Here is a 15,433-nt window from a genome sequence, read left to right on the forward strand (position 1 = left end):
CCTCGATAATTCCTTAGTTTTCCTGAAATTATTTCTCTTACTATTTTGCACTAAAGGAGGATGCTAGTATGACAATGTGGAAAGAGAGTATTTACCGCTATCATTGTTCTTTTACCCCTCAAATATTCTTGTACCCTACAAGTGTAAAACATGAGAAATATTCAGTAATAGCACTTCCTTGATATATTTGTAAATGGCAGTGTCTGCCTTAAGTTAAACAGGGAAAAAAAAGTTTTTTTATGTTATTCATGAAGAAATGTCCATAAACGATGTGTATAAGTCTTCTTTTATTTGTTCTTGAATGCGAAAATTCCCAGCAGCAAATGAAAAACAGGCCAACACGTGTTTCGTCTGTACCACAATAGGTATGCAGACTTTGTCAAGGCAATAAAATCGATAGTAGACAAACACAATATTACTTTTGTGCTCCAGTTTTCAGAGCATGCCAAAACCCATGAAGAAACGTAATAGGCGTAACACATCAAAGCAGTATCTTGAGCACTCTTGGAAATATATGGTAATCGATACAAGTATCGGCAGCTGCGGAACAGCAGGATCAATGTGAGTCAGATAATAAATATAAGCTGAGTACCTCTATCTCGCTGAATCCATTCTGGAGAGCTCGGGCAGGTAAGTTTGTTAGGTGGAGTGAACCATGCCTTGATAAGCCGGCTATCTGTGCGTATGTAACAAGATGCTAACAGATCATCAGAGTAGTAGATAGGGAAGGGAAAACCACGCCTTGATAAGCCGGCTCCCGTTAGTGACACCACGCGAACCGAGCGTCATATGCTGTAGTAAGCCCTACTACTGTTGGGTAATCAGTGTTTTCAGTGTTTACAGCACTCCTACCCTCCACACTACTAGGGCGCTTTTACTTTTTTGATCTTAGACCAGAAGTGCGGCCTATCCCTTATCAGGGATTGCTATTACCCTCTTCTTGTTACCCTACAAGTGTGTGAACCCTACCTCTTCATATTCACTGGCGGTGTGGTGAAGGAAACTGTCCGAGCTCCAGCTCACTAAAAATAAAAAAATTAAAGATACTCACCGCCGTATTCTCCTCTTTTTTTTTAGCCTCCTGGGGACCTGTGCCTGGAGAAGACATACCTGAAAGACGGAAGAAGAGAAGACGTGATTCAGCACAGAAAAGCAGGATTCCAGAACACTAAATGTTCCCATGTATATCATACACGACCAATAAATACACAAAAATTGAAAAACATATCAAGCCTCCTAGATTCTGTTTCCACTCATCCTTCCTACACCACCCTAACCACCAAAAATCCCCTTGCCACCTAAAAACCCTTACCCACCCTTAACCTTAAAAATATGCATGTCAGCCAAAGACCTATACCTATCAAAAATCACCCTAGCCTCATAAAAACCCATTCCCACGCTTAACCCTAAAATTCCCTTACCACCCAAAAACCCATACCTATCCCCCACCCTAAAATTACATTTGCCACCCAAAAACTGATACCCACTCTAAACACTAAAAAGTACTTTGCCACCTAAAAACCAAAATTACTCTTGCCACCCAATACCACATACCCACCCTATGCCCTAAAAATTCCCTTGATGACTAATTACCCTTACCCACCCTAAAGCATAAAAAATACCCTTGCCACCCAAAAACCCATTCATACCCTCATACATTCAACCAAACAACATCCTAGACTCTCTCAAATCAAGTTTCCACCAAGGAGACAGTATAACAACTTTGATGCTACAAATAGTCACTGACTCCCTTAGCATCACCGTCTCCAGAAACTCCTGCCTCCTGTTCCTCCTGGACTTATCCGCTCCATTCAACACTGTCAACCATCAGGACCTCCTTTGCAACTGGTCCTAGGATGCTTGTTTCCTGTTCAGGGAAGACCTGGCTTAGCAGTTCGGGCTGGACTGTTCACACGAGGCACAGGATCAAGAATGATTTGCAAATAGCTGCGTCTAAACTGAGGTGGTGAAGTGAGCTAAAGATTGATGGTGGCTTTAACCCAGATCTGTGACTGGGGGTGAATGTCTGAAAAGTTTCAGCGCTCTGTCTATCATGTCCTTATGTTTGCTTTGTTCGCCCTAAGTTGGCAGGGTACGCCCAGACATGGGCCCCTTGCTCACTTTGCCACTGGATGCAAGCTAGCCTGGCTGATGAAGGGTGTTTCCCAGAAACCAGTCCCAGGATGCTTGTTTCCAGTACAGGCAAGACGTGGCTTGGCAGTTCGGGTGGACTGTTCCCATGAGGCACAGGGTCAAGTCTGATTTGAACATAGCTAGGTCTGAACTGAGGTGGCAAAGTGAGCTAAAGAATGAAGATGGATTCAACCCCAATCTGTGACTCCATCCAACATCACCTTTTGTTTGCTTTATTAGAAAAATCACAGAATATCTAATTTCATTTCACATGGAGCTGAGAAGCAAAAGTCACCTGAGAATCACAGAAAGCTTTTATCTCTTTCATTTGGAAAGCACAGAAAGAATAAAAGTGACATCTGTACATCAAAGGAGACTACATCATATTACAATCAAAAAGTTGAGATGCAGTACGTTCAGCCGGAAAGAAAATAATAGAAATAAACCGCTGAAGGCACAACATATAAACCATATAAACCTCAAACTGCTGGCAGGACTCTCCGCAACAAAAACAGAAAGGTATATAAAGTGGGGTACTTCCACATCAGCCAATGTGAATATGGAGTTCCTCGCTCTCGTGTAGTCCTCCTGGGAAATTACTGCCAAGCAAGATAATGTATTCTGACTCTTTCTGCCTTAGCTTTCTCTCCCTGTTACCACCACTGGCACTCTATCCAATTCTGTCAAGATGATTAGCATCCTGACCTTGATTTTTGGCCCAATGTCTAGCAACACCGTAGGTCTCATCAAGATTTTTTATAGCCCTTTAGTGTAACCACACCCTTTTTTTTCACTGGGCCTATCGGGCTGCCTACATATCTCAGTCCACACTGACAGATCAAAACATAGATACAGAAATCACTGCTACATGTTATAAATTTCCTGATCCTCAGCTCTTTACCTGTTGCAATGTTGTAAGTCCTCACATTCTTGCTCATCTTGCAAGCTTAACACCTCCTAAATTTGTCAAAGCCCCCTGTTTCTTGCAAACTACCTTCCTTTCTGTTCTGTGTACCAGTGTAACTGTGTACCAGTGCATCTCACAATGATTTAAGTTTGAGGTAAGTGATTTTTGGAGACAGAGGCATTTCTTTACCTACGATGGGATCACTTCTAACTAGGTGCCGATGTCTTGCAATCATTTTCTTGACTGACTGACTTTCATTTTGAACGTAGTAATCAGTTGTATCACATTTTCTTCCTTCTTTTTCTGTCTTTTGTTAAGGGGAGAATCTCGTGAAATGCCCTCCACTTTCTCCCTAGCTGTCTCTAAGACTATACTGGTATATCCTCTAGCCCTGAACCTCTCAAACATCCTGTCTCTTTCTTCTTCATAGCTTCTATCTGAGCTACAATTGTGCTTTTCTCGGAGCAGTTCCCTGTACTGGATGCTCCACTTGGGATTTAGTGGATGTTGGCTTTCAGCATGTAACATGCTGTTACCTGTAATTTCTTTTTGATATAGGCTGGTAGTGATTTTGTTCTTCATTACTACTACCTTCACATCTAGAAAATCCATCTACATTGTATATATCTTATGTGTGAAAGATAGATTCAGATAATTATTTAAAATGTGTGTTAGGAGATCATCTCTGGTTCCCTCTCAAATCAAAAACAAATCATCAATGTACCTTGTCCAAAAAGCAACATATTTTGTCCATTTCTCATTTTCATCGATCCATACATGATTCGACTCCCACCAGCCCATAAAGATCCCCGCATAACTTGGTGCAAAGCAACTGCCCATTGCTGTAGCTGTGAGTTGCCAAAAAAAAGATGTTAAAAAATATAAAAAAATTGTTGTTAAGACAGAAGTATATCATTTCAAACAAGATATTCAAATGATCATATTTATGCAATGGTTTGTCCCTGAAGAAATACATAAATGCCACACACCAATATATGCGGGGATCTTTCTGAGCTGGGCTACAGAGATATGGCACTCACCTTCCCTTTCCCTAGAGTTGGCGCTGATTTCACCGTAGTGCCATAGTGCTAGGGTGCGTGCCGGAATCTAACATAGGTTTTGTAGAGGAAGGGTACAACATATTATGCATACACTTTGTATGTGTGCTTCACAGTGCAGCATGCTTGCAAAGTAGGAAAACCTACTAGCATTACCTTTTGGTGCTAAACCCTGTCTACAATTGTTTTTAGATAGGGTTGTGCATCAAAAAGCATGGGTGGTTGCATGGGAACACCCATGTACCACCCATGCAATGTCCCCTTAGTACAAAGAAATGTAAAGCAATGATTTGCCCTGCCTTGCGTTACTTGTAAGGCACTTTCCAATGAAGAACACATTTTGTGCTGGAATGTAAATTGGTAAAAAAAAAATGTTGTGCTGGTCAGTGGCACTTTTGTGATTCAAAATGTTTGAAAACCTACTCTAACTGGCATATTTACCATACCCCTACAGCACTTTTATGCTGCCGTGCATACCTGCTTGGTAACTATTGAGTAAGGCAATGCCTTACTCGATGTGTAAGCGGCATTCCATGGGTGTTGCTGAGGGTGTTCCTATGCAACACCCATGGTTTTTTACACTGTCCCAGACTTGCAACATAGCGTGAATCTGGGGCAGTGCCAAAACTAACGCCTCCCCAAAGCAGGCCTTTTCTCCTCTTTCCACGCCTTCTGCATTCTGCAGTACACATAGAACAATGAAAATGCTGCCTTTGATTCCTTTAGTGCAGGAGGGTGTCATGATCTCCCGTTTACGACAGCAAAAAATGGTCGTACATCTGGCCCTTGAATTTAAAAAACACCTCTCAACGCCCTGCAGGCCTTTCTCCAGATAAAATAATCCCTTAAAACAAAGCCTGTCCTCCTCAGTCCTGACTATATCAAACCATTAATTTTACAGTCTGATGCCTCAGAATATGGCTTAGGATCAGTCCTCTCAAAAAACAGATTCCCAAGGACACAAAGGACCTATTGTATACATTAGCCGCATACTGTTTTTCTGAGAGAGAACTATGCAGTGGTGGAGAAGGAAGACTTGGCCATCAAATGGGCTGTCAAATCCCTGAGGCATTACCTCGATGGCTGGGAGTTCACTCAATATGCAGATCATGCCCCGCTAGAGTGGCTCTCCTGGAACAAAGGAAATAATGACAGGATTCTACATATGATCATAGCCCTACAACCCTATAGATTCACCACCCAACATAGAAAAGGGAAGAATCATATTAACGCTGACTATCTCTCTAGATACCCTTTGGATTCATTTCTTGCAGGCAAAAAGGTTAGGGAAGGTGGATGAGAGAAAGGGTCCAACACAGGTAACTTGGAGCCCCACCACTTACCTTGTATGACCCTGTTCTCCTGCGAGGAAATGTAGACACCGTCATCAGGCTGGAAAGAAAAAGAAGAGAAACAGGTTAATCCATTCCCCCTGGACTCTCCCCTACACTCAACAAAGGAACCAACCAGAGGCCTAACACAGAGGAGAAAAGGACCTCAGAGACAGAAGAGATAGAGAACTGGAAATCAAAGGGCGGGACTGGAGAGAGCCACAGGATGCCATAGAAGGAAGCCCCGGAAGGATTGCTGATGGAGGCAAACGAGAAGCCAAGGAAGACAGGGCAGTCAGAGAGAAAACACTCGAGGACTGGAGAGGCGCAATTGCAGCCACACCTCAGGAGAGTTGCAGCACTGGAGGAGAAGAAGACTAACAAAAGGAAAAGGCGGCAAGAGCTTTAAACAGGGAGCTGGGTGCAAAAACAATGTGGGTTCTTTATCATGCCATGATTGTCTCTTTGATTGTGGATGTGCAGGGTCAAGATGGAAGGGTTTAATACCCTTCATGTTGAACTTGTTTTTTGAGGGTTTTTTTGTTTGGCACCTTGGGACACAGACACAGGAACATGAGGTGGATTTCGATAACACTGAAGATCAGTGTTACTTAAACTGAAACGCATTGTGAGGCAAAAAGTTTTGGTATCATTCCTTGCAATACCATAAATATACCAGTGTAAATGGAAAGCCCTTCTCAGAGATGTGTTTTTGATGGCATAGTACTGGCCTCGATAATTCCTTAGTTTTTCTGAAATTATTTCTCTTACTATTTTGCACTAAAGGAGGATGCTAGTATGACAATGTGGAAAGAGAGTATTTACCGCTATCATTGTTCTTTTACCCCTCAAATATTCTTGTACCCTACAAGTGTAAAACATGAGAAATATTCAGTAATAGCACTTCCTTGATATATTTGTAAATGGCAGTGTCTGCCTTAAGTTAAACAGGGAAAAAAAGTTTTTTTATGTTATTCATGAAGAAATGTCCATAAACGATGTGTATAAGTCTTCTTTTATTTGTTCTTGAATGCAAAAATTCCCAGCAGCAAATGAAAAATAGGCCAACACGTGTTTCGTCTGTACCACAATAGGTATGTAGACTTTGTCAAGGCAATTAAATCGATAGTAGACAAAAACAATATTACTTTTGTTTCCCAGTTTTCAGAGCATGCCAAAACCCATGAAAGAAACGTAATAGGCGTAACACATCAAAGCAGTATCTTGAGCACTCTTGGAAATATATGGTAATCGATACAAGTATCGGCAGCTGCGGAACAGCAGGATCAATGTGAGTCAGATAGTAAATATAAGCTGAGTATTTCTATCTCGCTGAATCCATTCTGGAGAGCTCGGGCAGGTAAGTTTGTTAGGTGGAGTGAACCATGCCTTGATAAGCCGGCTATCTGTGCGTATGTAACAAGATGCTAACAGATCATCAGAGTAGTAGATAGGGAAGGGAAAACCACGCCTTGATAAGCCGGTTCCCGTTAGTGACACCACGCGAACCGAGCGTCATATGCTGTAGTAAGCCCTACTACTGTTGGGTAATCAGTGTTTTCAGTGTTTACAGCACTCCTACCCTCCACACTACTAGGGCGCTTTTACTTTTTTGATGTTAGACCAGAAGTGCGGCCTATCCGTTATCAGGGATTGCTATTACCCTCTTCTTGTTACCCTACAAGTGTGTGAACCCTACCTCTTCACATTCACTGGCGGTGTGGTGAAGGAAACTGTCCGAGCTCCAGCTCACTAAAAATAAAAAAATTCAAGATACTCACCGCCGTATTCTCCTCTTTTTTTTTAGCCTCCTGTGGACCTGTGCCTGGAGAAGACATACCTGAAAGACGGAAGAAGAGAAGACGTGATTCAGCACAGAAAAGCAGGATTCCAGAACACTAAATGTTCCCATGTATATCATACTCGACTAATAAATACACAAAAATTGAAAAACATATCAAGTCTCCTAGATTCTGTTTCCACTCATCCTTCCCACACCACCCTAATCACCAAAAATCCCCTTGCCACCTAAAAACCCTTACCCACCCTTAACCCTAAAAATATGCATGTCAGCCAAAGACCTATACCTATTAAAATCACCCTAGCCACATAAAAACCCGTTCCCACGCTTAACCCTAAAATTCCCTTACCACCCAAAAACCCATACCTATCCCCCACCCTAAAATTAGATTTGCCACCCAAAAACTGATACCCACTCTAAACACTAAAAAGTACTTTGCCACCTAACAACCAAAATTACTCTTGCCACCCAATACCACATACCCACCCTAAGCCCTAAAAATTCCCTTGATGACTAATTACCCTTACCCACCCTAAAGCATAAAAAATACCCTTGCCACCCAAAAACCCATTCATACCCTCATACATTCAACCAAACAACATCCTAGACTCTCTCAAATCAAGTTTCCACCAAGGAGACAGTATAACAACTTTGATGCTACAAATAGTCACTGACTCCCTTAGCATCACCGACTCCAGAAACTCCTGCCTCCTGTTCCTCCTGGACTTATCCGCTCCATTCAACACTGTCAACCATCAGGACCTCCTTTGCAACTGGTCCTAGGATGCTTGTTTCCTGTTCAGGGAAAACCTGGCTTAGCAGTTCGGGCTGGACTGTTCACATGAGGCACAGGATCAAGAATGATTTGCAAATAGCTGCGTCTAAACTGAGGTGGTGAAGTGAGCTAAAGATTGATGGTGGCTTCAACCCAGATCTGTGACTGGGGGTGAATGTCTGAAAAGTTTCAGCGCTCTGTCTATCATGTCCTTATGTTTGCTTTGTTCGCCCTAAGTTGGCAGGGTACGCCCAGACATGGGCCCCTTGCTCACTTTGCCACTGGATGCAAGCTAGCCTGGCTGATGAAGGGTGTTTCCCAGAAACCAGTCCCAGGATGCTTGTTTCCAGTACAGGCAAGACGTGGCTTGGCAGTTCGGGTGGACTGTTCCCATGAGGCACAGGGTCAAGTCTGATTTGAACATAGCTAGGTCTGAACTGAGGTGGCAAAGTGAGCTAAAGAATGAAGATGGATTCAATCCCAATCTGTGACTCCATCCAACATCACCTTTTGTTTGCTTTATTAGAAAAATAACAGAATATCTAATTTCATTTCACATGGAGCTGAGAAGCAAAAGTCACCTGAGTATCACAGAAAGCTATTATCTCTTTCATTTGTAAAGCACAGAAAGAATAAAAGTGACATCTGTACATCAAAGGAGACTACATCATATTACAATCAAAAAGTTGAGATGCAGTACGTTCAGCCGGAAAGAAAATAATAGAAATAAACCGCTGAAGGCACAACATATAAACCATATAAACCTCAAACTGCTGTCAGGACTCTCCGCAACAAAAACAGAAAGGTATATAAAGTGGGGTACTTCCACATCAGCCAATGTGAATATGGAGTTCCTCGCTCTCTTGTAGTCCTCCTGGGAAATTACTGCCAAGCAAGATAATGTATTCTGACTCTTTCTGCCTTAGCTTTCTCTCCCTGTTACCACCACTGGCACTCTATCCAATTCTGTCAAGATGATTAGCATCCTGACCTTGATTTTTGGCCCAATGTCTAGCAACACCGTAGGTCTCATCAAGATTTTTTATAGCCCTTTAGTGTAACCACACCCTTTTTTTTCACTGGGCCTATCGGGCTGCCTACATATCTCAGTCCACACTGACAGATCAAAACATAGATACAGAAATCACTGCTACATGTTATAAATTTCCTGATCCTCAGCTCTTTACCTGTTGCAATGTTGTAAGTCCTCACATTCTTGCTCATCTTGCAAGCTTAACACCTCCTAAATTTGTCAAAGCCCCCTGTTTCTTGCAAACACCCTTCCTTTCTGTTCTGTGTACCAGTGTAACTGTGTACCAGTGCATCTCACAATGATTTAAGTTTGAGGTAAGTGATTTTTGGAGACAGAGGCATTTCTTTACCTACGGTGGGATCACTTCTAACTAGGTGCCGATGTCTTGCAATCATTTTCTTGACTGACTGACTTTCATTTTGAACGTAGTAATCAGTTGTACCACATTTTCTTCCTTCTTTTTCTGTCTTTTGTTAAGGGGAGAATCTCGTGAAATGCCCTCCACTTTCTCCCTAGCTGTCTCTAAGACTATACTGGTATATCCTCTAGCCCTGAACCTCTCAAACATCCTGTCTCTTTCTTCTTCATAGCTTCTATCTGAGCTACAATTGTGCTTTTCTCGGAGCAGTTCCCTGTACAGGATGCTCCATTTGGGATTTAGTGGATGTTGGCTTTCAGCATGTAACATGCTGTTACCTGTAATTTCTTTTTGATATAGGCTGGTAGTGATTTTGTTCTTCATTACTACTACCTTCACATCTAGAAAATCCATCTACATTGTATATATCTTATGTGTGAAAGATAGATTCAGATAATTATTTAAAATGTGTGTTAGGAGATCATCTCTGGTTCCCTCCCAAATCAAAAACAAATCATCAATGTACCTTGTCCAAAAAGCAACATATTTTGTCCATTTCTCATTTTCATCGATCCATACATGATTCGACTCCCACCAGCCCATAAAGATCCCCGCATAACTTGGTGCAAAGCAACTTCCCATTGCTGTAGCTGTGAGTTGCCAAAAAACAGATGTAAAAAAATATAAAGAAATTGTTGTTAAGACAGAAGTATATCATTTCAAACAACATATTCAAATGATCATATTTATGCAATGGTTTGTCCCTGAAGAAATACATAAATGCCACACACCAATATATGCAGGGATCTTTCTGAGCTGGGCTACAGAGATATGGCACTCACCCTCCCTTTCCCTAGAGTTGGCGCTGATTTCACCGTAGTGCCATAGTGCTAGGGTGCGTGCCGGAATCTAACATAGGTTTTGTAGAGGAAGGGTACAACATATTATACATACACTTTGTATGTGTGCTTCACAGTGCAGCATGCTTGCAAAGTAGGAAAATCTACTAGCATTACCTTTTGGTGCTAAACCCTGTCTACAATTGTTTTTAGATAGGGTTGTGCATCAAAAAGCATGGGTGGTTGCATGGGAACACCCATGTACCACCCATGCAATGTCCCCTTAGTACAAAGAAATGTAAAGCAATGATTTGCCCTGCCTTGCGTTACTTGTAAGGCACTTTCCAATGAATAACACATTTTGTGCTGGAATGTAAATTGGTAAAAAAAAATGTTGTGCTGGTCAGTGGCACTATTGTGATTCAAAATGTTTGAAAACCTACTCTAACTGGCATATTTACCATACCCCTACAGCACTTTTATGCTGCCGTGCATACCTGCTTGGTAACTATTGAGTAAGGCAATGCCTTACTCGATGTGTAAGCGGCATTCCATGGGTGTTGCTGAGGGTGTTCCTATGCAACACCCATGGTTTTTTACACTGTCCCAGACTTGCAACATAGCGTAAATCTGGGGCAGTGCCAAAACTAACGCCTCCCCAAAGCAGGCCTTTTCTCCTCTTTCCACGCCTTCTGCATTCTGCAGTACACATAGAACAATGAAAATGCTGCCTTTGATTCCTTTAGTGCAGGAGGGTGTCATGATCTCCCGTTTACGACAGCAAAAAATGGTCGTACATCTGGCCCTTGAATTTAAAAAACACCTCTCAACGCCCTGCAGGCCTTTCTCCAGATAAAATAATCCCGTAAAACAAAGCCTGTCCTCCTCAGTCCTGACTATATCAAACCATTAATTTTACAGTCTGATGCCTCAGAACATGGCTTAGGATCAGTCCTCTCAAAAAACAGATTCCCAAGGACACAAAGGACCTATTGTATACATTAGCCGCATACTGTTTTTCTGAGAGAGAACTATGCAGTGGTGGAGAAGGAAGCCTTGGCCATCAAATGGGCTGTCAAATCCCTGAGGCATTACCTCGATGGCTGGGAGTTCACTCAATATGCAGATCATGCCCCGCTAGAGTGGCTCTCCTGGAACAAAGGAAATAATGACAGGATTCTACATATGATCATAGCCCTACAACCCTATAGATTCACCACCCAACATAGAAAAGGGAAGAATCATATTAACGCTGACTATCTCTCTAGATACCCTTTGGATTCATTTCTTGCAGGCAAAAAGGTTAGGGAAGGTGGATGTGAGAAAGGGTCCAACACAGGTAACTTGGAGCCCCACCACTTACCTTGTATGACCCTGTTCTCCTGCGAGGAAATGTAGACACCGTCATCAGGCTGGAAAGAAAAAGAAGAGAAACAGGTTAATCCATTCCCCCTGGACTCTCCCCTACACTCAACAAAGGAACCAACCAGAGGCCTAACACAGAGGAGAAAAGGACCTCAGAGACAGAAGAGATAGAGAACTGGAAATCAAAGGGCGGGACTGGAGAGAGCCACAGGATGCCATAGAAGGAAGCCCCGGAAGGATTGCTGATGGAGGCAAACGAGAAGCCAAGGAAGACAGGGCAGTCAGAGAGAAAACACTCGAGGACTGGAGAGGCGCAATTGCAGCCACACCTCAGGAGAGTTGCAGCACTGGAGGAGAAGAAGACTAACAAAAGGAAAAGGCGGCAAGAGCTTTAAACAGGGAGCTGGGTGCAAAAACAATGTGGGTTCTTTATCATGCCATAATTGTCTCTTTGATTGTGGATGTGCAGGGTCAAGATGGAAGGGTTTAATACCCTTCATGTTGAACTTGTTTTTTGAGGGTTTTTTTGTTTGGCACCTTGGGACACAGACACAGGAACATGAGGTGGATTTCGATAACACTGAAGATCAGTGTTACTTAAACTGAAACGCATTGTGAGGCAAAAAGTTTGGGTATCATTCCTTGCAATACCATAAATATACCAGTGTAAATGGAAAGCCCTTCTCAGAGATGTGTTTTTGATGGCATAGTACTGGCCTCGATAATTCCTTAGTTTTTCTGAAATTATTTCTCTTACTATTTTGCACTAAAGGAGGATGCTAGTATGACAATGTGGAAAGAGAGTATTTACCGCTATCATTGTTCTTTTACCCCTCAAATATTCTTGTACCCTACAAGTGTAAAACATGAGAAATATTCAGTAATAGCACTTCCTTGATATATTTGTAAATGGCAGTGTCTGCCTTAAGTTAAACAGGGAAAAAAAAGTTTTTTTATGTTATTCATGAAGAAATGTCCATAAACGATGTGTATAAGTCTTCTTTTATTTGTTCTTGAATGCGAAAATTCCCAGCAGCAAATGAAAAACAGGCCAACACGTGTTTCGTCTGTACCACAATAGGTATGCAGACTTTGTCAAGGCAATAAAATCGATAGTAGACAAACACAATATTACTTTTGTGCTCCAGTTTTCAGAGCATGCCAAAACCCATGAAGAAACGTAATAGGCGTAACACATCAAAGCAGTATCTTGAGCACTCTTGGAAATATATGGTAATCGATACAAGTATCGGCAGCTGCGGAACAGCAGGATCAATGTGAGTCAGATAGTAAATATAAGCTGAGTATCTCTATCTCGCTGAATCCATTCTGGAGAGCTCGGGCAGGTAAGTTTGTTAGGTGGAGTGAACCATGCCTTGATAAGCCGGCTATCTGTGCGTATGTAACAAGATGCTAACAGATCATCAGAGTAGTAGATAGGGAAGGGAAAACCACGCCTTGATAAGCCGGCTCACGTTAGTGACACCACGCGAACCGAGCGTCATATGCTGTAGTAAGCCCTACTACTGTTGAGTAATCAGTGTTTTCAGTGTTTACAGCACTCCTACCCTCCACACTACTAGGGCGCTTTTACTTTTTTGATCTTAGACCAGAAGTGCGGCCTATCCCTTATCAGGGATTGCTATTACCCTCTTCTTGTTACCCTACAAGTGTGTGAACCCTACCTCTTCATATTCACTGGCGGTGTGGTGAAGGAAACTGTCCGAGCTCCAGCTCACTAAAAATAAAAAAATTAAAGATACTCACCGCCGTATTCTCCTCTTTTTTTTTAGCCTCCTGGGGACCTGTGCCTGGAGAAGACATACCTGAAAGACGGAAGAAGAGAAGACGTGATTCAGCACAGAAAAGCAGGATTCCAGAACACTAAATGTTCCCATGTATATCATACACGACCAATAAATACACAAAAATTGAAAAACATATCAAGCCTCCTAGATTCTGTTTCCACTCATCCTTCCCACACCACCCTAATCACCAAAAATCCCCTTGCCACCTAAAAACCCTTACCCACCCTTAACCTTAAAAATATGCATGTCAGCCAAAGACCTATACCTATCAAAAATCACCCTAGCCTCATAAAAACCCATTCCCACGCTTAACCCTAAAATTCCCTTACCACCCAAAAACCCATACCTATCCCCCACCCTAAAATTACATTTGCCACCCAAAAACTGATACCCACTCTAAACACTAAAAAGTACTTTGCCACCTAAAAACCAAAATTACTCTTGCCACCCAATACCACATACCCACCCTATGCCCTAAAAATTCCCTTGATGACTAATTACCCTTACCCACCCTAAAGCATAAAAAATACCCTTGCCACCCAAAAACCCATTCATACCCTCATACATTCAACCAAACAACATCCTAGACTCTCTCAAATCAAGTTTCCACCAAGGAGACAGTATAACAACTTTGATGCTACAAATAGTCACTGACTCCCTTAGCATCACCGTCTCCAGAAACTCCTGCCTCCTGTTCCTCCTGGACTTATCCGCTCCATTCAACACTGTCAACCATCAGGACCTCCTTTGCAACTGGTCCTAGGATGCTTGTTTCCTGTTCAGGGAAGACCTGGCTTAGCAGTTCGGGCTGGACTGTTCACATGAGGCACAGGATCAAGAATGATTTGCAAATAGCTGCGTCTAAACTGAGGTGGTGAAGTGAGCTAAAGATTGATGGTGGCTTCAACCCAGATCTGTGACTGGGGGTGAATGTCTGAAAAGTTTCAGCGCTCTGTCTATCATGTCCTTATGTTTGCTTTGTTCGCCCTAAGTTGGCAGGGTACGCCCAGACATGGGCCCCTTGCTCACTTTGCCACTGGATGCAAGCTAGCCTGGCTGATGAAGGGTGTTTCCCAGAAACCAGTCCCAGGATGCTTGTTTCCAGTACAGGCAAGACGTGGCTTGGCAGTTCGGGTGGACTGTTCCCATGAGGCACAGGGTCAAGTCTGATTTGAACATAGCTAGGTCTGAACTGAGGTGGCAAAGTGAGCTAAAGAATGAAGATGGATTCAACCCCAATCTGTGACTCCATCCAACATCACCTTTTGTTTGCTTTATTAGAAACATCACAGAATATCTAATTTCATTTCACATGGAGCTGAGAAGCAAAAGTCACCTGAGTATCACAGAAAGCTTTTATCTCTTTCATTTGGAAAGCACAGAAAGAATAAAAGTGACATCTGTACATCAAAGGAGACTACATCATATTACAATCAAAAAGTTGAGATGCAGTACGTTCAGCCGGAAAGAAAATAATAGAAATAAACCGCTGAAGGCACAACATATAAACCATATAAACCTCAAACTGCTGGCAGGACTCTCCGCAACAAAAACAGAAAGGTATATAAAGTGGGGTACTTCCACATCAGCCAATGTGAATATGGAGTTCCTCGCTCTCGTGTAGTCCTCCTGGGAAATTACTGCCAAGCAAGATAATGTATTCTGACTCTTTCTGCCTTAGCTTTCTCTCCCTGTTACCACCACTGGCACTCTATCCAATTCTGTCAAGATGATTAGCATCCTGACCTTGATTTTTGGCCCAATGTCTAGCAACACCGTAGGTCTCATCAAGATTTTTTATAGCCCTTTAGTGTAACCACACCCTTTTTTTTCACTGGGCCTATCGGGCTGCCTACATATCTCAGTCCACACTGACAGATCAAAACATAGATACAGAAATCACTGCTACATGTTATAAATTTCCTGATCCTCAGCTCTTTACCTGTTGCAATGTTTTAAGTCCTCAAATTCTTGCTCATCTTGCAAGCTTAACACCTCCTAAATTTGTCAAAGCCCCCTGTTTCT

The 15,433-nt window shown here is 42.4% G+C and overlaps 1 protein-coding gene across 1 annotated transcript in view; it reads right to left on the bottom strand.

Annotated features, from left to right (window-relative positions):
* LOC146830008 (uncharacterized) overlaps positions 1–15,433 on the bottom strand; it is a 230,987-nt gene that overhangs the window by 66,273 nt on the left and 149,281 nt on the right. The window contains exons 7-11 of the mRNA XM_085604242.1: positions 13,368–13,426; positions 11,599–11,647; positions 7,211–7,269; positions 5,442–5,490; positions 1,052–1,110 (exon numbers count right to left, since the gene is read on the bottom strand). Coding sequence (XP_085460368.1) covers positions 1,052–1,110; positions 5,442–5,490; positions 7,211–7,269; positions 11,599–11,647; positions 13,368–13,426 — 275 coding nt within the window. The remainder of the gene's footprint in view (positions 1–1,051; positions 1,111–5,441; positions 5,491–7,210; positions 7,270–11,598; positions 11,648–13,367; positions 13,427–15,433) is intronic.

This window comes from Triturus cristatus, chromosome 5_1 (assembly GCF_964204655.1).
Source record: "Triturus cristatus chromosome 5_1, aTriCri1.1, whole genome shotgun sequence".
Lineage (NCBI taxonomy): Eukaryota > Metazoa > Chordata > Amphibia > Caudata > Salamandridae > Triturus > Triturus cristatus.